Source organism: Colius striatus, chromosome 29 (assembly GCF_028858725.1).
Source record: "Colius striatus isolate bColStr4 chromosome 29, bColStr4.1.hap1, whole genome shotgun sequence".
NCBI classification, from domain to species: domain Eukaryota; kingdom Metazoa; phylum Chordata; class Aves; order Coliiformes; family Coliidae; genus Colius; species Colius striatus.
The window spans coordinates 786,119-808,151 of record NC_084787.1 but is presented as its reverse complement, the minus strand read 5'-3'; the positions used below and the strand labels follow the sequence as shown (position 1 = coordinate 808,151).

The window sequence follows — 22,033 nt, the reverse complement described above, 5'->3', positions numbered from 1 at the left end:
GAGGGGGAAAACGAGTACGTGCGTGTGTTTGTGTGTGTGTCTGTGCGTGTGTGTGTGTGTGTCTGTGTGTGTCTGTGTGTCTGTGCGTGTGCGAGGCGCGTGCGGCTGCTTGGGCTTGCACGTGTACCCCCCGCCTTCTCCTTTCGTCTCCCTCCCCCCCCCCGCATCCGAGTGGTGCGGTCCGGAGGGGCGGGGCTTAGCTGGCAGGGGGCGTGGCTTAGAGGATTAAAGGCGGGGTCCGAGGAGGAGGCGTGGCCCGGCCGGAGGGGGCGTGGCCAGGCGCGCGGGCGCCTGAGGAGGGAGCGCGGGAGGGAGGGAGCGCGCGCTCCAAGATGGCGGCGGCGGGGCCCGAGTCGGGCGGCAGCAGCGGCAGCAGCGGAGGCCTGGCGGGTACGGACCGGGCTGGGCCGGGCCGGACGGGGCCGCGGCGGGGGGCTCAGGGCCGGGGGGAGCCTGAAGGCGACGCTGTGGGGATCTGGGGAGGGAGAGGGGTGTAGTGCTGGGGAAGGGTTTGTGGGGCGGGGGTGGCTCTGGAGGGGTGCTGGGGCCCGCGGGAGCTGCGGAGCGGGGGGCTGGGGCTGTGCGGGAACGGGCCTGGCCGGGCCTCGCGTCGGGCGGGGGGGTGGGCGAAGCCACGGCCTGCGGAGGGGCCCCGAGGGGTCGGGCCGGGGGCGGGGGCGGGTCGGTGCTGTGGGGCAGCGCTGGGGCTGAGGCCGGGAGCGGGAAGGGACGGGGGGGCACACGGAGCTCCCCGGAGCGTGTGTGGGAGGGAGCGCTGGAGGGCCCTGAGCTGGGGCTCCGGTGGCATGGCCTTTGTAGAGTCCGGCTGGGGGGTCCGTGGGGCGGGCTGAGGCTCTGTGGGGCAGGTTGGGGGTCCGTGGGCGTACTTGGGGTCCGTGGGGTGGGCTGAGGTTGAACTTTCACTGGATGAGTTGTGTGTGAGGCTGTTCTTTCCCTCGGGAGGAGGCCGTGGGTGTGTGTCGAGGACCCTCCGGGCATCAGCAGGGGCCTGGGGGGGCTTGAAACCCACCCTGACAAAGTGGGGAGCTGGAGGTGGCAAAGGGTGAGGGAGGGGGCAGCAGCCCCTCTGCCCTGCTGCCAGGCAACGGAGCTGGTTGGAGCCGTTTCACACCTGTGGGAAGGGAGATACTGTGGGAACAGAAATGTGTCCTGGTCAGGTTTGGTTTGGTGGCTGGCAGGGGAGCCAGGAGGAGTCGAGGGGAAGGGCTCTGGGTGCTCTGACAGCAGAGGGTTTCCCTTGCTCTGCTGCATTAAAACGGGAGGTGCAGCAGAAGTGCACAGAGCTGGAGCTGGGCACCGGCCTTGTCCCCACTGAGGGATGGCAGCAGCGGGTGGAAACCTTGTCTGGGATAAAACAGGTGACTTTTAGTCCTTAGACCTGTGGTTCTGCCTCCTCTCAGCGTCCCACAGGTCTGGCAGCATTCTTGGGGGAGCTGGGAGCCCCGTTCCCCTTCCCACAGGCCCTGAATCATCTCCTTCACGCTGGTTTGTGGCCAGACACCAGAAGGACTTTCTCAAAGCCTTGGTGTTTGTATGTGTTGAGGTCCAGCCACCCTTTCTGAGCTTCTCCAGCAGGGAGGGACCAGGCTTTTTCTCCACTGTAACCCAACATGCTGAAGCTGCCTGGTCAGCGTGGCAGCACAGCTCCCCTCCAGCTCACCCCGTGCTGGTGGTTCACATCCTGACCCCCACTGCCCCTCTTCTTGAAGTGTTCAGGGCCAGGGATGAGTGTAGTTGCTGCTGGTGAGCTGTGTTCTGGTGGGAGTGTCTGTATGTGCTCCCTTTCCTGGTGTTTGCTGTGTCCTTTGGGTGCTTTTGGAGACTGACACACAAGGTCCCTGCTTTGCTTTGCTCTCCCTAGGAGCAGCCACGGGGACAGTCGTACCCAGGGGTCAGTTTGGTGAGGAAGAAGCCAGTGCTTTGTCTTTTACTGGCTGCAGCAGCCGTGGTGCCTCAGCACAGGGCTGAGTGGAGGTTTCCAAACCTGCCTGGATGCCTTCCTGGTGGAGGGGAGTCTGCTTTAGCAAGGGGTTGAGCTCTGAAGGGCCCTTTCACCTCCTGTGAGTGCTTGGAAGCAAGATCTCTGGGTCTTTTTGTTACTTTGGTGCTTCCTTTGAGATGTTGATCTCCTGGGCTCAGCCCTCTCCTGAGCTGAGGAGGAGCCTGGGAAAGCTCTGAGGGTTTTTACTCTTGAGAGGAAAACATGCAAGTACACAAGTAAATCTCTTCTCCTTTCCTGGAGGAATAGTTGCCATTGTTTGCTCCTGCAGCCAGGCGTGGGCTGGGATGAGTTTCCCACAGGGTTTGGGTGGTGACAGGAGCTGCAGCTCCTCGGCTCAGACACAGCCCTCTGCAGTCCCAGGGCCCCTGCAGGTGTTTGCCCTCTGCCCCAGGCACTGCTCAGGCTCTGAGCAGGACCCAGCACCTCCTGGAAAGAACAGGGAGGGCTGAGGATGAGGAGAGCAGTGAGCTGAGTGACCCTGGATGGTGCTGGAGGAGCAGCTCTGGCAGGGACAGAAAGAGGCCGGTTGTTATTCTGGATGTGAGGGTTTGCTTTGCTCCTTGGTAAACCTGGTACCACCTCCAGCCCTGACACAGCTTTTTCGGGTGCTGCTGCTCTCGGGGCTGCTGTTCTTCAGGGGCTGTTACTGGGTTACTGGCAGCTCCCAGCGTAGCTAAAGGGGAGGGGGATGGTTTTGGAGCCCTTTTCGTCCCCCCCTCCCTTCCCTGATGTGCTTTAACTCCCAGGGGGAACACTCAAAGAGGATCTGTTCTGTTTTGGTTTGTTTTCAATTGGCTTTGAAGCAGCATCTGCCAACAAAACGCTGATGTGGGGTTTCAGTTGTCTGGGCCTTTGTGCTTTGGGTGCCAAAACTGGGGGCTGAGAGTTCATTGTCACCTCAGGCCCCTCCCTGGAGTCCAGGGACAAAAGAATTGCTCTCAAAAGGGCTCAGTCTCTTGTGGCTGAAGGAAAATCATCCCCACAGCGAGCTGAGCCCCTCATGTAGGTGGAATTACCCAGAAAGACTTGTCTCACCCCCCTCAATTCCTGCAAGAAGCACAAAGCTTTCCAGATCCCACCTTGCAGGAGGGAAGGTGAGTGTATTAAATGGCAGCATCTGAACAGCTCATCATCCTCAAGCTTCAAATAGGCCCCTAAAATCACTCCAGGTCCTGTCTGTGTGATAAACCCCTCTCTCCTGCCCAAGCATGGGCTGGGGGGTCTCTGGAGGGGTCCCAGGTTGGTGTGTCTGTGCAGTGCCCACTCTGGGGGCAAATGCTGCTTCTCTTGCAGCCAGAGACAAAAGGTTTGCTGTGGCAAGAACAAAGGTGGGAGCCAACTTGGAGCCAACTTGTCTAAACACACAACACATCCATGTGTGGAGGGCAGAGTGAGCCAGCCTGGTGCTGCTTTCAGGGAGCCTGGAGAGCTGTTTCCTGAATTCCAGCTGAATTTCCCTTTGGAAACTGGAAGCTGCTCCTCCCTGCCTGGCCCTGCTCTGGGCTGTTGGAAGGTGCTTGGTTTCCCCTCCCTTCCAGCCCCTTCTTTTGGAGTCTGAGGTGAATTCCTGCTGCTTCCCTCTGCTCCCCCAGAGCTTCTCCCTTCCCCTTGGGTCAGGGCTTTGTTTTTACCCCTGTGCTCCTTGGTGCCTTGCCTGGATCTCCAGGCAGCAGCAGCAACAGTGATTAAACTGTTCCCTCCCAGGGTCCCCCAGGGCTCTGCCTCATTGAACAAGCAGAGACACCTTCCAGCTGACCTGAATCCTGCTCTTCTGGGAGAGGGTTGTTGATCTGCCCCTGAGTTGGGGAGGGGGTGGGCAGGCTGCTCATTCTGCTTTCCCTGCCACCAGCTCCCTCTGGGGTCGCTTTTGAGCAAGTCGTGTAATTGCTCCCTTGGCACAGATCCTTCCCAGGGAGAGCCCAGGAAGGAGATTGCTCAGAGCTGTTACTGGGATTCACATCCCCAAAGCAGCTCCTGGAAGAGCCAGGGCTGGAGGAGCTGTTGGTGCCTGGGAGGGGGGAGTTTGGCTTCGGTGAGAGACAGGCGGCGATCCGGGTGCAAACGGCACAGCCTGGTGCCGGGGCCCTGTGGGAGGAGGCTCAGCTCAGCCTTTCTGCAGGAGCTGCCACCAAATCTGCTCTTGTCCAAAATACCTTCAGCAGGAATGAGTCTGCCCCAGCTGCTGCTGGGACACTCGAGGTGAAACCCGCTGCCCTGGGGTACTCCTGCGTGCCAAAGGTGCCTCGTTCCCAGCCCTTCCCTGGACGTGCTTTGGCTGAACCTCCTCACTGACTCCATCCTGAGGGATCTTTTTGCAGTTTTTGGTGCTTTTTGGCTCCCAATCAGGACCCAAAGAGGCCCTGGCAGGAGGGCATGGCCAGTTGGCCGCCGAGGAGAGGCCGAGGGAGGGTTTCCTGTTTCTGCCCAGCGCACAGATAACGTTCCCGAGATTGCGGCGCCTGTCCCTGGGCCTCTTCCCAGCACCGACACGTCAGCGGTGTCCAGTGACTTCCAGGCCTGGCCTGGCCTGTGCCTCCATCAACAGGGTTGTAAAAGTGGAGGGGAGAGGGAGGTGACAGCCCCAGCTGTGGTGTCCCAGCCCTGGAGGTGCCGTTGCAGGGGGTGAATCGCTCTGAGGGGCACCAGCCGCTGCCGGGGGAGCAGATCCCTGAGCAGGCAGCTCCCCGTGCTGTGACGCTCAGCTGTGCCCTGGGTGGGCTTCAGCCCTTGGAGCAGAGACTTCCCTCGTTCCTGCTCAGGCTTCTGGCTGAGCTCAGGCCTCACTGGGTGGTTTCTCTTCCTCTGGAGGGGCTGCAGGAGCTCCTGGTGTTGCTGCCCCCATGAGCTGTTGCCTCGACGCTTGCTTCAGGCCACTCCTGGGTACTTTTCCTTAAGAGCTTCCTGAGAGAAGGACACAAAACATTCAGGCTGTTGCCAGCCAGAGCCATGGAGGGTTTGATTGCACGTGACCCAGGTGCTTTGCTCAGGAGTGTTTTGCTCACCGAGCTGGGACCTTTTGTTTCCGTAACCAGTGGAAACGGGATCGTGGCGCTCCAGGTTTCCTGGGGGAAGGTGTCTCTGTTCCTGCAGGCAGCTGAAGCATCACTCCACCACCACACCAGCTGTGTAACCTCTGTGTTCTCCCTCGTCCAGATCTCAGCTTTCTGTGCTGCTCGGTGATGTCCTTTCGAAGAGGTAGCTGTGTCCCACACGCTGCAAACAGCCCCAGCATGGTCCCTGCCCCTCAGTAACCAACAGCAAACGCCGTGTGACGTAACAGTCTTGGCTTTGGAGGACTGACAGCACTTGGGGGGTGTGTGTGGGGGTTTTTTTCCCCCCCCCAATTAAGCTGCTGCTTCTGTTACCAACATCTGCCCCACGTGTGGGATCGGCCCGGCGCCGCTTCGCTGCTTTGGCTCCTGCCTGGTTTGCAGTTTGGAAGCGATGGAATCGTGCTGCTGTTGGGTTTGGGGAGTGTGGGGGGGAATCACCCATCCCAGTGGAGGTTTTCTATGGGGCAGGGACTCTCAAACCTAGCTGGGGGGCTGCTGTGCAGACAGTGGGGTGGATCTGTCCTGTGGGCCTGAGGTTGGGCTCAGCTGTGCTCTCAGCCCGTTGCCACCGCTGCAGGCAGGGTCCAAGGCAGCAGGGAGAATGTCCTGGGGTGCTGAGTGTTACCAGGGCCTGTTTTGGGGAGGAACTGGCTGCTCCTCTGGCTGTGGCCACTCCTTTGGGTGAGCAGGAGGAAGGTGCATGTGGTGTGCTGTGTCCCAGGGTGTGTTTGGATGTGCTGACCTCTTGGCTTCATAGTTTCTGTCTAAAGCTCGAGGCACAGCTGAAGATGGGAGCAGCTGGATGTAAAAGCAGAGGGAAGCAGGCTGCTGGCTCCCACAGCGTTGGCATTGGTGAGGGTCTGACCCCAGAGCCTCACTGCACACTCCTCCCAGGGCAACCTCTGCCCAAACCCTCCAGCCAGGTGCCAGCAGCACAACTCTGCAGCGTTTGTGTCCCAGTGGGTGAGAGTCTGCTCCCTGGTGCTGGCTGAAGCTCATCCAGCCAGCTGAGGCTGGTGGAAGGCAGACAGCTATTTATTGAGGTTGATTCAGCTTCCAGTAAACAGCTCTGAGGGAGGCTGTGAAATCAGACATGGGGATGGCTTCCAGAGTCACAGAAAAGAAAGGAATGAGCTGGATTCCTTCTCTGGCCGGGACTGGTCTGTTTCCTTTGGCCAGAATTAACCATTTAGGCCTCTCAGGGCATTGCTCAGTTCTCAGGCTGGCTCAGCATGATGCCTGATGAATTCTTTGCTTTCAAAGAGACATTTAAATAGGTCCAGAAATAGCTTTTTTGTTTCCTGGGGAGGGGGGGGTTGATTTCACTTGAATTGAGCACCTTCCCTTCCCCAGGCAGAGCGTGTGTGGGAGGACAAAGCCTCCACAGAGCAGCAGCAAAGAGGTGGAGGTGACTGAAATGGTTTCACATGGAAACCTCTCAGAGTAACTGAAACCTCCTCGTGGGCAAACCTCTCGAGTTTTGCTCCCTGAGCTCAGCTGGTCTGTGCAGGGGGACCTGGGACAGACCCGGCCACGGCTCCGCTGGGAGCCCAGCAGAGCTCCCAACCTCAGCTGCCTCTTCATCCAGCTGCCTCATCATCCTCCTGCCTGGCTGTGAATAAGCATTTTTATCTGGTGGTCAAACAGGAATTAGCTGTTTCCCAATCAGCAGCAAACTCGTTTGGGAAGGGGAGGGAGGGAGGGAGGGAGGGAGGGGAGCTTCCTGCTGCTGGGGCTCTGACTGACGCAGCCTTTCTTGGAACCCTGCAGCGTGGGGCTGTGGCTTCCCAAACGGCTGCAGGAAGGGGCCAACGGAGACCCTGTGGTCTTGGGGGGGCAGGGGGAGAGGATGAGATTGGTGCTGAGGTGTTGTATGTCCTTCCTTCCAGTCACAGGCCAATTCAAGGCTGTCCCGTGGTGTCACAGGGGACAACCCAGATGTGCTTTGGGCTGTGAGCTCTTGCAGCCAGGGCTCCCTGGATGGTGGGAAGGGCCCTGCAGAGCTGCTGCAGCCCCAGCCCCTGCTAAAGCAGGTTCCCCTTGCTCAGGGGGCACAGGAACATCTCCAGGGGGAGTTGGGAACCTCCTGAGGAGCCTCCACACCCTCCCTGGGCAGCCTGGGCCAGGGCTCCCTCACCTCAGCACCAAAGAGCCTCCTGTATGAAACTGGACATGCAAAAAGTAGAGCTTGTTGGGAGAAAGTTCCTGGTCTTTAAAGGGAGGTGAGAGGGGTGGGAGGGTGGCTGGAGCCCGTTGCTCTGCACTCGCCCTGTTCAGTGAAGAGCCTTTGTCACCCCTTTTTCTTCCTTTGCTGTTTCATATGTATTGAGATGAGAGCTTTGATCACTCGATAAGGGCATCAGAAGGCTGCTGGATTTTGCTGTCAGATACCTCTGTTCCTTCAGCTGAGGAGCAGTTGATGCAAAGCTGTGGGGCTCAGAGAGACCAGAGCATCTGCAGTGGGGGAGCAGAAGGGGCTTCTCTGCCGAGGGAGCGGTGGGAGGAGATGTTGTAACGCTCCATCTGTGAAAACAATCACTGGCCATGGAGTGGGGGTGGGTTTTAGGCTGTAGTCATGGCTCCCACGTGGGAAAAGAAGCCATCAGTTGCTGTGTCTGAAGCAGAAAGGAAAACAAAATGAGAGAGTTTGTCTGCTGTGGAGGGCTGGAGGCACATCCCAGCCTCCCTGTCCTGGGAGCTCTTGGCCTCAGCTGGGTCTGGCTGGTGGCTTTGTGCTGTTGACAGACATCACAGAGGAGCTGTGTCAGCCACTTGCTTTTTATTTTTCCTTACTGTGTCCAAAAAAAAAACCCCAACCCCCAAGCTGGGGATCCAGGCCCAAAAGAGAAGAGTGGCTCCATCACCTCGCAGAGAGGGAGCACCACAGGGGCTGTGGGAGGCCCTGGGCTTGGCTTCCAGGAGAAGGGTTGATGTTCTGGGCCTTTCAATAAAAGCTCCTGGAAATAATCTGAAGGTAAAGCGTGGCCAGAGGATCTGCTGAGGCACTGCAGAGCTCTTGGCCCTCCCAGCTGAGATGGAGAGCTGGCAGCAGTCCTGCAGAGCCGTGCAGGGCAGGGGGCTGCTGCTCTGATCCCCCTCCCGAGGCGCTCCCACGGCTGCTGCTGGCCAGCAGCGAGCAGAGCAACACTCCCCCAGGGCTCCACGTTGTCCTCCCTGCTGTAAGAGGAGAAGCTGGGCAGGAATCAGCCTGAGTCAGAGCTTTTTCAAGCTGCTGGAGCCGAGGAGGCGGGTGTGGGGCTGTGTTGTGGTGCCTGATGCTGATTAACCCTTCCTGAGCCTGACTTTGTTCTTTTCACAGGATCATCTACATTCAAGAAATCACTCACCCCTGAGGTAAGTTTCTGGCTGCTTCCCTGCCTGAGTGAGTGCAGGATTTCAGACCTCTCTGCTGTGTTCCCAGTCCAGGGCTGAACCCAGCAGTGTGAGCACAGCGAGCTGTGGCTGCTCACGGGGGAAATCACAGCGTTTCTCCTTACCAAGGGAGTCTTTGCTTAGAAACCCAACCTGTCCTGGGACTGAGCAGTCCTCATGCCACCAAAACACCACTTAGATCTCCTGCAAGGCATTCAACTCCTTCTGACTGAGAAGCAGCATCTAACAACTGCCTGTGTGGAGAAGAGGATGAGTCAAGTGAGCTCTTGTGGCATGAATCAGAGTAGAATTTGCCACCTTCCTAAAATATTTCCTCCTAGGCTTGGCCTCACTGGCAGAAAGTCCTGAGAGTGCCTGCAGTCAGCCCAGACTTGCTCAGAGCTGGTCTGTTTTGTGGTGGTGGTGATGAGAAAGAGGCAAACCCTTCCAGGTGGTTTGTGTGAAGGTGTTCAGTTAGATGTCCAGCCTCCATCACACAGGAGTCAGTTGTCTGAAGGTGTTTGAGTGCTGTTGCTGGCCCAGAGGCCAGCTGGTGCCACATCCTCCCTTCACACCCTGCAGGGCTCTGGGGTGCATGTCTCAGGCTGCACAGTTCTGTGGCTCTGGGCAGCCACCAGCCTTGAAGGCATCAGGTTTTCCATGCTTGGTTCTTAGCTTCTTCTCCTCCAACCCTAGATGCCAGGGGGTTCTGGGCAGCCAGGCTCACAGACGATAAAGAAGGGGCACAGAGGAGTGGACTCCACTGGTGAGACGACCTACAAAAAGGTAAGTTGTCTCTTGAACAGCTCAGCTGACTGTTGCCTTCCTCCTCTTCACAAGGACAGCCACTAGAGATGATCTCAAAGGAAGCAAAGGACTGACTATCTGCCTCTCGGCTTCTCCTCTGTAGCCTTCTCAAAAGGGGATTATTTTTAAGCTTTGCCCATTAGCAACACTTCCAAGGCCTCTTCTGGCTGCTTTCTGTGCTCTCTGGGCACAACAGTTCCTCTGGCTCTTGTGGCATTACTGGAATGTGCCTCACAAAGGGGGGATTGTTCAGGAATTGTTTAAAAGCCTGTAAATGTGGCTATTTTGTGATTGCTGCTTCCTGTTTCTGCACCAGATTGGGGTGGAGGGGTGCTGACTTTCCCTCAAGGGAGGTGGATTCTAGGATGTAGATGAAATGGGTGATGGCTTGGTGCAGGCACTTCAGTGCTTCCTGTCAGTGAGGCTCCTGGTCTCTGATCCAGATACACCTCTGGCTGTTGGGAGTGGGGCTGGAAGGGAGGAGCTCAGGTGGTTCTGCAGAAGGCAGCTGCTGCTCCACTGCCCTTCTCGAAACTGCTCCTGTCTTCAAGACTGGGACCTGGCTTTCAGTTTCTCAGCAAATCCAGAGGCAGAGGGTTAACAGTAATGGGGGAGAAAGTGAGGAAAAGGCCTGAAATGTTTCTTGCAGAGGTCCCAGAAGCCTGGTGGGAGACTGCACAGGGTTTGTGTGGGATGGGGACTAGTGGGCAGGCTGTTCTGCATCCCCTCCTTTTCCAGGTTGTCTTTTTAACATTCTTTGCCCTATAAAAGCAGTTGTAAACAGGCAGTCAGCTGCTCAGCTGATGGTGCTGGCTAATAAAAGAGAAAAATGCTTGTTCCTTGGCAACGTGGCCCCGTGGGTCTGTGCTCACAAACACGGCAGCGCTGCTGCACCCAGGCAGTGAGGCTGCTGCCCAACACTGAGGCTGCGCTGCACAGGGTGAGCTGAGCCCTGACCTGTTCTCAAGCAGCTTTAGCCTTTAGAGGGTAAGGAAGGAAAGCAGAGTCTGATTCTTCCTCCCTCCCCATCTGGCACTGAGGTAAATATCAGCTACAAGCAGGTTGCTGGAGCAGAGAAGCACCTTGTCGACGGGCTGGAGTCACTGCCAGGTTTTGTTGTGCTCTCTTTGGGGGGAGCTGTGAGCAGATCTCTGGCAGGTGTGATAACAGAAACCCAGTCAAGGAGGAGGAATGTTCATGTGATGCTTCATGGAGGATGTGTGTCTGGGGAAGGAACTGGAAATGTCTGTCCCTCAGACACTGGTGTGCTCTGATGCCAGATGCTTTGATCCACGGTGACTTCTGGGCTTTGTTTAGCTTAAGGAAACAAACACAAAGCAGTAGGATCCTGAGCCTTGGATCCAGTTGCTTTATGCATAAGCCAAGTGAAATGTCCAGGGGCTGCAGTGCACACATCCAGCCTGTACCTGCTCTGCAGCCTCACTGATCCCATTAGGCTTTAGAGCAGAGCCAACGGCTCCAGGAGCCGTGTGAGGTTGGAGGGCTGAGGGACCTGAGCCAGGGGAGAGCAGCCTGGAGCAGGAGCTGCACTGCAGCACGTCTGGGTGGGCTGAGGTGAGGTCATGGGGTTTGGAGAGGGCTCCTGATGGGAGTAGCTGTGGCAGGAACACAGTCCTGCATTGTTCTTGGGCAGTCTGTGCAGAGGATGCAGGAGCAGGATTTGTGTCTGCTCCTTATGTAAAGACAACCCTGAGCTCCTCAGGGTTAAAGAGCCACAACCCAGCAAGGGAGGAGGGTGGAGGGATGCAGTAACACCCTGCAGAACTGTGCCTGCCTTGTCCTGCAGAAGACCTGAGTCTGTGCCCAAGCTGGGGAAGGGCAGGCGTCCAAGTGTCTAGTTCCAGGACCAAAGTGACAAGAAGTGTGTTTATTCATAGGGGCAGAGGATAATCTGTCCCTGGATGTGTTCCTCTGCCTGCAGGGTGTAGAGGTGAGTGCTGTGGCAGGGTGAAGTCAGATTCAGTTCTTTTAAGGACTTTTAAGGTGTTGATTCCAGTTCAGCTCCTTTACCAGCCAGCCCCCAGAGTGCAAGGATCCATCAGGATGTGATTGGAGACGTTGGGGTGGGAAAAGAAATGCTGGAAACCAGAGCTAGTAGATGTAAAACACCCCAACTAGCAGTGCTGCTCCAAACTAGGAGCTCTCTTTAACTCCTTTCATTGCTGTTCCACTTTGTTTTAACTCATTCTCTCCACCCCTCCAGACGACATCATCTGCCTTGAAAGGTGCCATTCAGCTGGGCATTACACACACTGTGGGCAGCTTGAGCACCAAACCTGAAAGAGATGTTCTCATGCAAGATTTCTACGTGGTAGAAAGTATTTTCTTCCCAAGGTTGGTGCTTTGTTTTCTTCTGTCCCTGGTGCTTTGATAGCAAGCAGCAGCATCCGTTCCAAACCCTGCTTGGGTGTGAGGAAGCTCCACCAAAGCAGAACAGTTGAGTTCAGGGATGAACACAGGGTTCCTGAGCAGAGCTGCTCAGAGCAGCTGAGGGGATGGGACGTGTGTGTGAGGAGGAAAGGCTGCAGGCCCTGGGGCTGTTCAGCCTGGAGAAGAGAAGCCTGAGCTCAGGGGCACCTCAGCAATGCTGCTCGGTCCCTAAAGGGCTTTTCTGCAGGTTCCCAAACCCACCTGGACAGGTTCCTGTGCCCCCTGATCGAGGGGAACCTGCTTTAGCAGGGGCTGGGGCTGGAGGAGCTCTGGAGGAGCTCTGCAGGGCCTTTCCCACCCCATGTCCCCCATCAGTTGTGTGAACAAGGGCGGTTCCTGCCTGGGGCCCCTCCTGGCTGCCCGTGAGCCCTCTGATGTGTTGGAAGCAGCCAGTGAGTGTTGCCTTTCGGGGCAGTCAGTTAAGAAATGTTTCAAACCTGAATCCTTGAGTGTGCTTCTGTGCCCCATCAGTGAGGGGAGTAACCTGACCCCAGCTCATCACTACAACGACTTTCGGTTCAAGACTTACGCCCCGGTGGCCTTTCGCTATTTCCGGGAGCTCTTTGGGATCCGGCCGGACGATTACCTGGTGAGTTCCCTGCCCTGTGTGCTCTCTGGGACGGCTGCTGGTCCTCCCAGAGCCACAGGCTGCTGTGGGGCCCTGTGGAGAGCTCTGTGTGTGCCCCTGGGCTTTGTTAATGTTTAAAAGGAAGAGCCTTGGTGCTGAGGTTCCCTCTTGACGTGTGTCTCGCCTCTGTGTTTCTCACTCTGTCCTCAGTACTCGCTCTGCAACGAGCCCCTCATTGAACTGTCCAACTCTGGGGCCAGTGGGTCCCTCTTCTACGTGTCCAGCGACGACGAGTTCATCATCAAAACGGTTCAGCACAAAGAGGCTGAGTTCCTACAGAAGCTGCTGCCTGGCTACTACATGGTGAGTCACTTGGGTGAGGCTTTTCCTAACAGCCAGGGCAGGTTCCCCAAAAGCCAGGGGAGGTCCCTGCTTAGATCCCAGAAACATGTTGGTTTTCTCCAGTGTCTTTTTGCAGCCACTTTGTTCGGACCCATCTCTATCCTGATGTGTTTAGCTTGACCCAAGTGCCAGGCTTAAGAAGGATAAACACAAGATCTTCTTTGCTCTGAAGCCTCTCAGCTTAGCCCCTGTGTAAATAAGCAGCCAGCTCCTTCCTACAATCTTTCTCTGACCCATCCAGCTTTGCAGAGGGGTCATTAACCACTGCAGGCATCACTCATCTGCTCCTTCCCTTCACCTGCCCTTGTCTCTTGGCTTCTTTGGCAGTGGCTTTGAGTCCCTGCCAGCTGTGATTCAATGTGGAAGTGCAGGAAGGAGCAAACAGCTCCCTTTGAGCTGGTGTGTGAATAAGCAGGATGGCTTCTTCTTGACGTTGCAGAATCTGAACCAGAACCCAAGGACGCTGCTGCCAAAGTTTTATGGATTATACTGTGTCCAGGCTGGAGGCAAAAACATCCGAATCGTGGTGATGAACAACCTGCTGCCTCGCTCCGTCAAAATGCACCTCAAGTACGACCTGAAGGGCTCCACCTACAAACGCAGGGCGTCCCAGAAGGAGAGGGAGAAGGTCTTCCCCACCTACAAGGACTTGGATTTTATGCAGGACATCCCTGATGGCCTCTTCTTAGACTCTGACATGTATAATGCTCTGTGCAAAACGTTACAGAGAGACTGTTTGGTAAGTGGAAGGGCGAAGGGCGGTGAGAGGAGTCGCTGCCTTTTCCTCAGCCTTTCCCACAAAGAGGAGATGGCAGCCGGCCCTGGTAGCCTCTGCCTGCTGTGTTGACTTAAGGAGCCTTGGGGTTTGGTTTTGGTGATGGTGTGGACACTGGACCTGCAGCCCAGTTGCATTCAATGCTCCCAGCCTGAATTAACCCAGCGCTGCCTCCAGAGGTGGAGGAGGGAAACCTCTGCCCAGGCTGAGCTGTGGGGCAGGGCAGGGTTGGGGAGAGGGGATGGGATGCTTGGCTGAGTCTGGCCTCAAACCCCAGTGTTCTGCCTGGTCTGGGGTCCCCATCTGCACAGCACCAGCTCCCTGGCAGCTCCCCTTGGTGATGGGGTGAGCTGACTGCGCACGGGCTGTGGGTTAAAAGCCGTTCCCTGCAGGGCTCCCAGACCGTGCTGCTGCACATGTCTGCACTGACACTTCCACTGGGCTTCATATACTGAACCCAGCCTTTGTTAACTTTCTGCCCAGGTCCTGCAGAGCTTTAAAATCATGGACTACAGTTTGCTGGTGGCCATCCACAACATGGACCTGGCTCAGAGGGAGCACGCGATGGCCGACGGGACGTCCCAGGCCGACACGCGCCGGCCCGCGGCACAGAAGGCGCTTTACTCCACGGCCATGGAGTCCATCCAGGGAGGGGCCCGAAGGGGGGGCACCATAGAAACAGATGACCAGTAAGTCTGTCTCTTCTCCCCAGTAATGAGTGATGGGATGAGAGGAAACGGGCTCCAGTTGCCCCAGGAGACTGGAGCTGAGGCAGAACTGTTTCCCTGAGAGGGGTGTCAGCCCCTGTGCCAGGCTGCCCAGGGAGCTGGGGGAGAGCCCAGCCCTGGAGGGATCCCAAAGCCGTGGGGTGAGGTGCTGAGGGCTGTGGGTCAGTGCTGGGCTGGGCAGGGTTTGGACTCCAGGACCTTTAAGGGCTTTTCCAACCCAAACTGCTCCAATGGAGACTTACTTTAGTTGCTGGCTGGGTCACACAGGGTTGCTGTCACTCAGGGCAGAGAGATCTTGGTGTCAAATGTTGTGCTTTTATCTTTGTTTTCCCTTCTTTAATGCTCAAAAGCCTTCCAGGAGGCACTTGGGAGTTCTCTGCTCACCAGTTATTGGCAGCTTTGACTGGTTACTTCCACATAGCAAGAGCTTTGCTGGATCAGCAGAGTCCAGCTGCCATCTTCATGTGGACAGTAGCTGCTGTTTTCAATTGCTTGGTCTCTTCTCTTGCATGAGCTGGGATTAATCCTCATCTCCAATAAAAGTGTGTGTGTGGGGGGTCAGTTCTCCAGAGTTTCAGGTAGTTCACTGGAAAAAGGTTTTGCCCTGGCTTGTCTTCCCCAATTGCTTACCTGAGGAGTGGGTTGATCCTTGTTATCAAGTAGTTGCTCTTACATTCAGCCCCCACGAGGCTGAGGGAGGGGGGCAGAGGGGTGTGAGAAGAGCCTGTTTCACCTCTGTGCCCTGCTCTCCAGGATGGGAGGCATCCCTGCCCGCAATGCCAAGGGGGAGAGGCTGCTGCTCTACGTTGGCATCATCGATGTGTTGCAGTCCTACAGGTAAGGAAGAGTTAATGACAGCTCAGGGTGAGGATCACTGCACCACCTCCTGGCCCTGCTTGGTTGGCCTGTGACAGACAGGACACAAACAGATTTAGTTCTTGGTTTTGTTTTTTCTGTAATAGATGTTTTTAATTTGCTTTTTTTAGTCCCTTTCTGTTTTCTCCAAGTTGGGCACCTTTGGGCTCAGTTCTGGCTCCTTCTTGCTGTGTTTGCTGCACATTCCTGGAACAGGCTTGTTGTTCTGAGCCTGTTTCTGTGTGCTGTGATGGTTCTACTCGAGTGCTGTGCAGGAAGTGGCAAGGAAAGAAAAACAAGTGTTGGCTTGAAGTGGCCATGACCACTTCTCCCCATCAGATGAAAAGTAGCTCCAAGGCTCAGCTTTCCTTCTATTTCTGTTAAAACACAACGTGCAGAGGGCTGTGTGTGAAGTGTCATGGCAAGGTCACTGTGCTTATGCCAGTGCCAATCTCCCCTTGGGAGAGGGAATGTGCAGTCAGCACTGGTGTCTGCAGGAAAGAAACGGGCTGAGGAAGGGAATCCAAAGTGATGTGTGACACAGACACACAGACAGAAGTTGTTCTTAATTCTTTGCCAGATTTGTCAAGAAGCTGGAGCACTCTTGGAAGGCCCTTGTACATGATGGGGTAAGCAGGAGAAAATGCCTTTTTCACTTGTTGAGCAGCAATACCTGTGTCTTGTCACACTCTGCCTGCTGTCCTTGCTCCTTCTGGGGTGGCATCGTGGAACAGTAGGGCTTGGAAGGGGCCTCAGGAGCTTTTCATCTTGGATTTGTAAGGGGGAAGGGGGTGTGTTTGCCCTCTGGTATCTAAGTATTAATTTCTAGGTACTGTCCAAAAGGTGAGTTGTGTTAAATCTGCTGCTTGTTTAACAAGCACTGACTGCTTTGTGTCTCGTGCCTGCTGCTGGCAGCTCGTCTGCTTCTCACAGAGCCCCAACCCCCTGACACCTCCCAGCCCAACACAGCGTGTTCCCAGGCTGAGGCAGCCCACACGAGCCTCAGCCACTTCTTCATTCAGGTTCCCAACTTAATGTTTGTCCCTTGGGCTTCCAGGACACCGTGTCTGTGCACAGACCCAGCTTCTACGCCGAGAGGTTCCAACGGTTCATGTGCAACACAGTGTTCAAGAAAATACCATGTAAGTACCTTTGTGCTGGTTTCTGGCTTCTCCCTGCTCAGCAGCTGTGCTTTGGGAAGGTGCACAGCAGCGTGCAAGAGCTTTAGGAAGTCTGGTGTGCTGTTGAGCCTCTTCCTTCCTCCTAGATTGTTCTTGCCTCACACTTGTGGCCTCGCAGGAGCTGTTTTATCCATCAGCACCTTCCTCCAGGCCCTTGCGCCCGACTCTGTCGCTGGGGAGTTGCTGCATCGGGTCTTTTGCTCCTTCCTGAGTGTGTTGAAGTGCTTGTTTGGTTCTGTCCTGCAGTAAAGCCTTCCCCCTCGAAGAAGAGCCGGTGTGGCACGGTGGTGCCGCGGCGGAGCTGCCAGGGAGTGCCCTCCCAGCTACACGTGTCCTGCGAGACAAAAGCACAAGTAACGACAGAGGCAGATGTGGAGCAAGGTCAGTGCCTGGGCTGCAAACACCCCAAGCCTGGGGAAGTTATTGTTCACCTTGGTTTTGTCCAGCTAGAGCTTGCTGCTTCCTGAGCTGTGCAAGACACGTGCATGTTGTGTGGTCTTGCGGGGGGGGCCTGTCTTCTGGGACTGTGGGTGCAAGAAACCAGATGGGGCTAAAAACTCCCAAGTGAGCTTTGAGAGCAGCATGAGGAAGCCCAGGAGAGCAGTGAGCCCTTGGAGGTTTGGCTGTTCCCAGATGTCCTGTTGCAACAGATGCAGAGCAGGATGATAACCCTCAGGTTTCAGTCAGAGCCAGCCAGGGTGAGGCCAGGCAGTGGAGCTGGGGAACTGTTAGCTCCTTCAGGGATCTTCAGGGGATCTTTCAGCTTTGCCCAAGCCCCCAGTGCGGCCCTTGGTGCCCTATGGAGGGGGCTGAGGCTGTGTGACAGTCCTGTGTGCCCAGTCTCTTCCCATGGGCTTTGTGCCAGGGGAGAAGCTGGACCAGTCAGTCGTGTGGAGGCTTGGACTTGGAACAGAGAACTGCCTGCAGGGCTGGTTCTTCAGTGCTCGAGTGTCTTGTGTGTCTGGGGTGGGATCCCAGCCCCTGCTTAGTGTGGGAGCTCGTGCCACACAATCCCACTCGTTGTGCTGGTGGTGGAACAGTCTGTGCTTCAACTCAGGTTCCCACCTTGGTCGCCCAGATCTCCTGCCCAGGACCCTGCCAGTAGACGAAGCCAACAGCGACTCCATTGCAACCACCCTGTCCACGTCCTCCCTGGGCAGCGGAGGCCTCAACTCGCCTGCCAACAGGTAAAGCTCTGGCCCTTTGGGTGCATGGCAGGCCAGAGACTCCTGCAAGTCAGGTTCCTGAGCCACAGGAGGACTTTGTGCTGCTTTCTGGGTGTTTTGGTCCTTGGCATGCTTACAGAAGTACCTGTTGTGGGGGGAGTCTGTGTGTTGTGGAGCAAGTTTGGTGTTGTGGGTGCCAGCATGGTCAAGGGGGAGCCTCGTGGCACCGTTGCTGTGTGCAGCCTGTTACAGGTGATGTGATCTTGCACCTCCTGCTTGGACTGTGGGGAGGATCCAGATGGCTTTGAGTTCCTTGTGTGTTCTGTACTGAAGGGCTTTGTTCTGGAGTTGAGGGAGTTGTGCTGTTTCAAAGTGAGCTGGTGGGATGTATGTGAAGAGCATTGGTGTGATGGTGGGGGGTGACCTTCCTGCTGCTCTTTTCAGGGGGTTTGGGCTCTTTTGCAGCATATTGATGGGGTCAGCAGGGAGCTCCTACAACTCCTCAGGAAAGGAGGCTGCAGGGTGTCTCAGAAGCTGGGATGCATGGAGAGCCCCAAGGGAGCTGGTGGCTGCCTTTGAATGTTTGATGTCTTGCTGAAGTGGTGAGAGCAGCAGGGATGAGGAGGAGCTGTGGTCAGAGGACAATCCCTTTCGTAGAAGTTGTTCTGAGGTGTTAACTTCTCTTCTTGGGAGCGATCAGAAACAGCCTTCCCCATTGCTGACCCTCTGCCTGCACCGTGGCACTGACACACGTGCCTGCTCTCCCCTGAGCTGCAGGACAGCAAGCTGCAATTGGAAAAACACCTCTCACTCCCTCTGTAAACCATTGAAACTTCTTGGTAGGGATCCTAAACCAGAGCTGCTCCTTCCCAGTTGGTCAGCATGCCTCAGGTGTTCTTTTTACTTACTTAACTGGGGGTCTCTTTCCTTCAATCTCTACGTAGGTCAGTGGGCGTGCAAGTGCATAAAGCTGACAGCTCAGCAAAGGATTTGACTAGAACAGCTCCTGGCATCTTCCTGTCTAGGTGAGGGGAGGGAGACAGACTTTGCCTGAAACCTCCTCCTGTCTGGAGGATGTGCTCAGTGAGGCTTCCCCTGGGGTCTGGCCTCGTGCTTGTTGCTGGCTGGCAGTTACAGAGCTTCTGCCCAGTCTGTTCACTCCTGAAGTGCAGGGCTGTAACTCAGCACGGCCCTGTGCCAAGGCTCTGCAGTCCTCAACGTGTCTGTCTGCTGCTCAGTGGGTTTTGGAGCCCCTCAGGATGGTGCCCTCCTCACTCCCTGTGCCACTGGGCACCTTTCTTACACAAAACACAGGTGCTGGTAGGTCAGATGGAACCTGCTGCTCTGCTGGGTTGGATCCCAAGTGGTTCCTCAGATGCAGTAAAGCCCAAGCTGGGAACTGGAGTTGCTCAGACAGGAGGCTGCAGCCATTAGCTGTAGGATGGTGAAAGAAGTGGGGAAATAAGAGGAGATATTAGAGTAGAGCAAGTCTTGTTCTGTTCCCCATGTTTCCTCCTTGGTGCTGGCTCCCACCAGGTGCTCTGGGTGCCTGTGTCCTGCTCTCAAGCTGCAGCTCAGTACAGAGCAGAAAAGGTTTGTAAAAGCTTTGCCAGGGGATTTTGCCAACAAGGGTACCTGTGTCTGGAAAGGCTGAGCCTTGCTGAGCTGTAGTGCTTCGTGGTGTCTTTACCCCTGGACTGTTTTCTCCCAGGATCATTTCTATGTCGATGAGGTGCTGGAAGACTTCTGTAAAGAGGTGCTACTGCCTGGCTGGACACAAAGATGCTCGTTTCTAAAGCCTGAAGTCCTGTCCAGCTAAGGGGGGGTGACTTTCTAGGTGGTGCTTTGGGTGCCTGCCCCAGCAGGGGTGTATTGCCTGTGCCTCCATATGGACCCTGCCTAACAGAGGCCTTTGTGCTGTGCTGGGATGTTTCAGGGCAGCCCTGGAGACGGGAGTCACTGACAGCTCACTTCTAAAAACTGCTTTACAGGTCTTCTCCTTCTGTTTCCCCAGTGGCTCCCCAGGACCCTCCCTCCCTGAGCACTCTGCAGAGCTGAGAGAGCAGCTGGAAGACCTGCAAGAGACAGAGATCAGCTTTGTGAGTGCTTCCCTGCATGGGAGGGAAGGGGTGGATGGAGGGTGGTGGGGGTTATGTGGACCCTGGGCCACAGGCACGAGCAGGGTCTGAGAGTCCAGCAGAGCAGATCTTTGTCGCCCCCCTGTCCCAGGAAGCTCAGCCTGCCTTGTGTAGGCACCATATGTGCTTGTGGTGACAATCTGCTGCCCCAAGCACCCAGAATTGGATAAGGAGAAGGCAGGACAGAGGCATTCCCCTTTCCTGAGGGCCCAGAGATAAAGCAGAGTGAAGCTGAGCGGGCTCACTCAGGTGGGGTGATAAATACAGACCCTCCTGGTTCGATGTAAGATGGTGTTTAGGGGGGAGCCTGAGCTCATCAATCCCCCCCCCCCTGCTTTTCCCAGGCTGGAGGAAGTGTAGGGGCAGGCCAGGCAGCAGGGCTCCTGCTGCTCCTCCTGCAGAGCCCTCCCCAGCATCTCCCCTTCTTTTCTCTCCACAGTGAGGCAAGACCGAGGCCGCCGCCACGGCAGCGGGTTGTCCGTGCTCTGTGCAGTCTGACAAACATTCAGCCCCTGTTGCTGCTTTCTTTGGAGTTTTATTTTTGTTTATTTTTTTAAAAACCAATCTTATCTGGGCAGAAACCTAAAAGCTGGGAGGCTGGGCTGTGCTCAGGGGGAGTGTCAACAAAGACTCACCGGCACAGCCGAGCTTCAGGCACCCAAAGCCTCCCTCAGAGTTGGCCCCGCTGTCCTCCCTCCTCTGCAGCCTGACAGGGGCAAAGCCAGGAGGAGGAACTGGAGGGCTCTGGAGAAGGGATCTGCCTGGCAGGGAGCTGGCTGCTGGCAGTGGTGGCACCACAGAGCTGGTGAGAAGGGGCCGGCTGGCAGAGCAGTTCGTGGCAGAGCAACGTGGGTTTAGTTGTTGTTCTCAGCAAGTTTTGCATGTAAAGGTTTCTCTGGATTCAGTCACAGCAGCTTCCTTTGGGTCCTGAAAGATGGAAAGTGTTTTTTTCAGTGTTGCACCAGAAAGTGTTGAGAGGTAGGAAGGGGGAGCAGAGGCTGCTCCGAGCCTGGAGCAGCTCCTGTCCCCTCACAGAGCAGGAGCACTGGAGCAGCTCCTGTCCCCTCACAGAGCAGGAGCACTGGAGCAGCTCCTCTCCCCTCACAGAGCAGGAGCACTGACTCTGGAGCAGCTCCTCTCCCCTCACAGAGCAGGAGCACTGACTCTGGAGCAGCTCCTCTCCCCCCACAGCCACTCCTGGCTGCTGCAGCCCCCTCCCCTCTCACTCCTGCAGAGGCCTTGGGCTGGGTGAAGCTTTTCAGCCCTCGGGGGAGGTTTTGGTTTGCTTTGGCCCCTGGTTTTTAACCAAAGCCCTTTGGTCCCTTCCCCAGGCAGGGGGCTGCAGGTGAAGGAGGGGTTGGTGAGGGGCACTTTTCTTGTTAAAAGTATTAAGCAAACGGACCAAACCCCACCTGCTCCCCCCCACCCCCTGCAGCCCCCACTCCTGTTTTTACAGCTCAGCTCCCTTTTGATATCTCACCTGTGTCACACCCACGGTGCTCCCAGTGTTCCCAGTGACCCCCAGCTGCCCACACCAGTGGGACAAAGCTCCAGCCTCCACAGGAGCAGGTGGGGGCCACGTTGAGTCGGGTTTGGTGAGCTGAGGGGGTTGTGCCCCAGTGGTGCCGCCTCGGGGCTCCTCTTGTGATTGTCACTAAATGCTCCTTGTTTTTTATAGAGAAATGAAGTGACTTTTCTGCCCCTTTTCCTCCCCCCCATGCTCCTGGTGGGTTGGAAATCCTCCCTTCCCCGTTTTTATATGCTTATCTATTAAAGCAGTAACCTAAAGGCTGCCTTGTAGGGGGTTCCTGCAGCGCTCAGCAGCGATTGCTAAGGAAGCAAAGAATGTAGTGGTATAGAGAGGGAGTCTGTGTGTGTGTGTGTGTGGGGTTTCCAGTTGGTGTTCCAGAGCCAAGTCTCTTCCCACCTCCCACTTGGGCCTTGGGAAGCGTCTGCAACACGGGCTGATATATTTTTAAGAAGAAGCAGGTTTTTTAATGACTCTTTTTTCCCTCGGGAAGAGCCGTTGGAATGGCCTTACACAGGGGGGCAGCACCCCCAGGGGCTCAGAGCCTTACAGGGGGGGCAGCACCCCCAGTGGCTCGGTGGAGCCTTACAGGGGGGGCAGCACCCCCAGGGGCTTGGTGGAGCCTTACACAGGGGGTGCAGCACCCCCAGGGGCTCAGAGCCTTACACAGGGGGTGCAGCACCCCCAGGGGCTCAGTGGAGCCTTACAGGGGGGGCAGCACCCCCAGGGGCTCGGTGGAGCCTTACAGGGGGGGCAGCACCCCCAGGGGGTCGATAGAGCCTTACACAGGGGGCAGCATCCCCAGGGGCTCAGTGGAGCCTTAGATGGGGGCAGCACCCCCAGGGGCTCAGTGGAGCCTTACAGGGGGGGCAGCACCCCCAGTGGCTCAGTGGAGCCTTACAGGGGGGGCAGCACCCCCAGGGGCTCGATGGAGCCTGGTCATGAGCTGTTTGCTTCTCCAAGGGCTCTCAAAAGCTTTTCCACAC

General features: G+C 56.5%; 1 protein-coding gene across 3 annotated transcripts; it reads left to right on the top strand.

Moving 5' to 3' along the window:
* The first annotated feature begins 280 nt into the window (after positions 1 to 280).
* Positions 281 to 20,424, top strand: PIP5K1A (phosphatidylinositol-4-phosphate 5-kinase type 1 alpha). Of its 3 annotated transcripts, XM_010202806.2 has the most exons (16): positions 281 to 390; positions 8,396 to 8,430; positions 9,145 to 9,234; positions 11,480 to 11,610; positions 12,178 to 12,295; positions 12,485 to 12,637; positions 13,116 to 13,415; positions 13,935 to 14,140; positions 14,933 to 15,016; positions 15,615 to 15,663; positions 16,092 to 16,176; positions 16,462 to 16,596; positions 17,273 to 17,402; positions 18,326 to 18,406; positions 19,396 to 19,480; positions 19,959 to 20,424. In XM_010202806.2, the coding sequence occupies exons 1-16, from the start codon at positions 333 to 335 to the stop codon at positions 19,959 to 19,961; spliced, it is 1,743 nt and encodes a 580-aa protein (XP_010201108.2). In that variant the 5' UTR covers positions 281 to 332; the 3' UTR covers positions 19,962 to 20,424. The 3 variants fall into 3 exon arrangements, with proteins under 3 accessions (XP_010201108.2, XP_061872029.1, XP_061872028.1); XM_062016045.1 differs by lacking the exon at positions 18,326 to 18,406 and having other exon boundaries at positions 19,373 to 19,480; XM_062016044.1 differs by lacking the exon at positions 18,326 to 18,406 and having other exon boundaries at positions 282 to 390.
* Positions 20,425 to 22,033: the final 1,609 nt, after the last annotated feature.

Coding starts and splice junctions, on each gene's coding strand:
- PIP5K1A (XM_010202806.2), top strand. CDS start 333: ATGGCGGCGGCGGGGCCCGAGTCGGGCGGCAGCAGCGGCAGCAGCGGA. Junction 15,664..16,091: donor AGGCCCTTGTACATGATGGG/GTAAGCAGGAGA, acceptor TTGGGCTTCCAG/GACACCGTGTCTGTGCACAG. Junction 16,177..16,461: donor AGTGTTCAAGAAAATACCAT/GTAAGTACCTTT, acceptor TCTGTCCTGCAG/TAAAGCCTTCCCCCTCGAAG.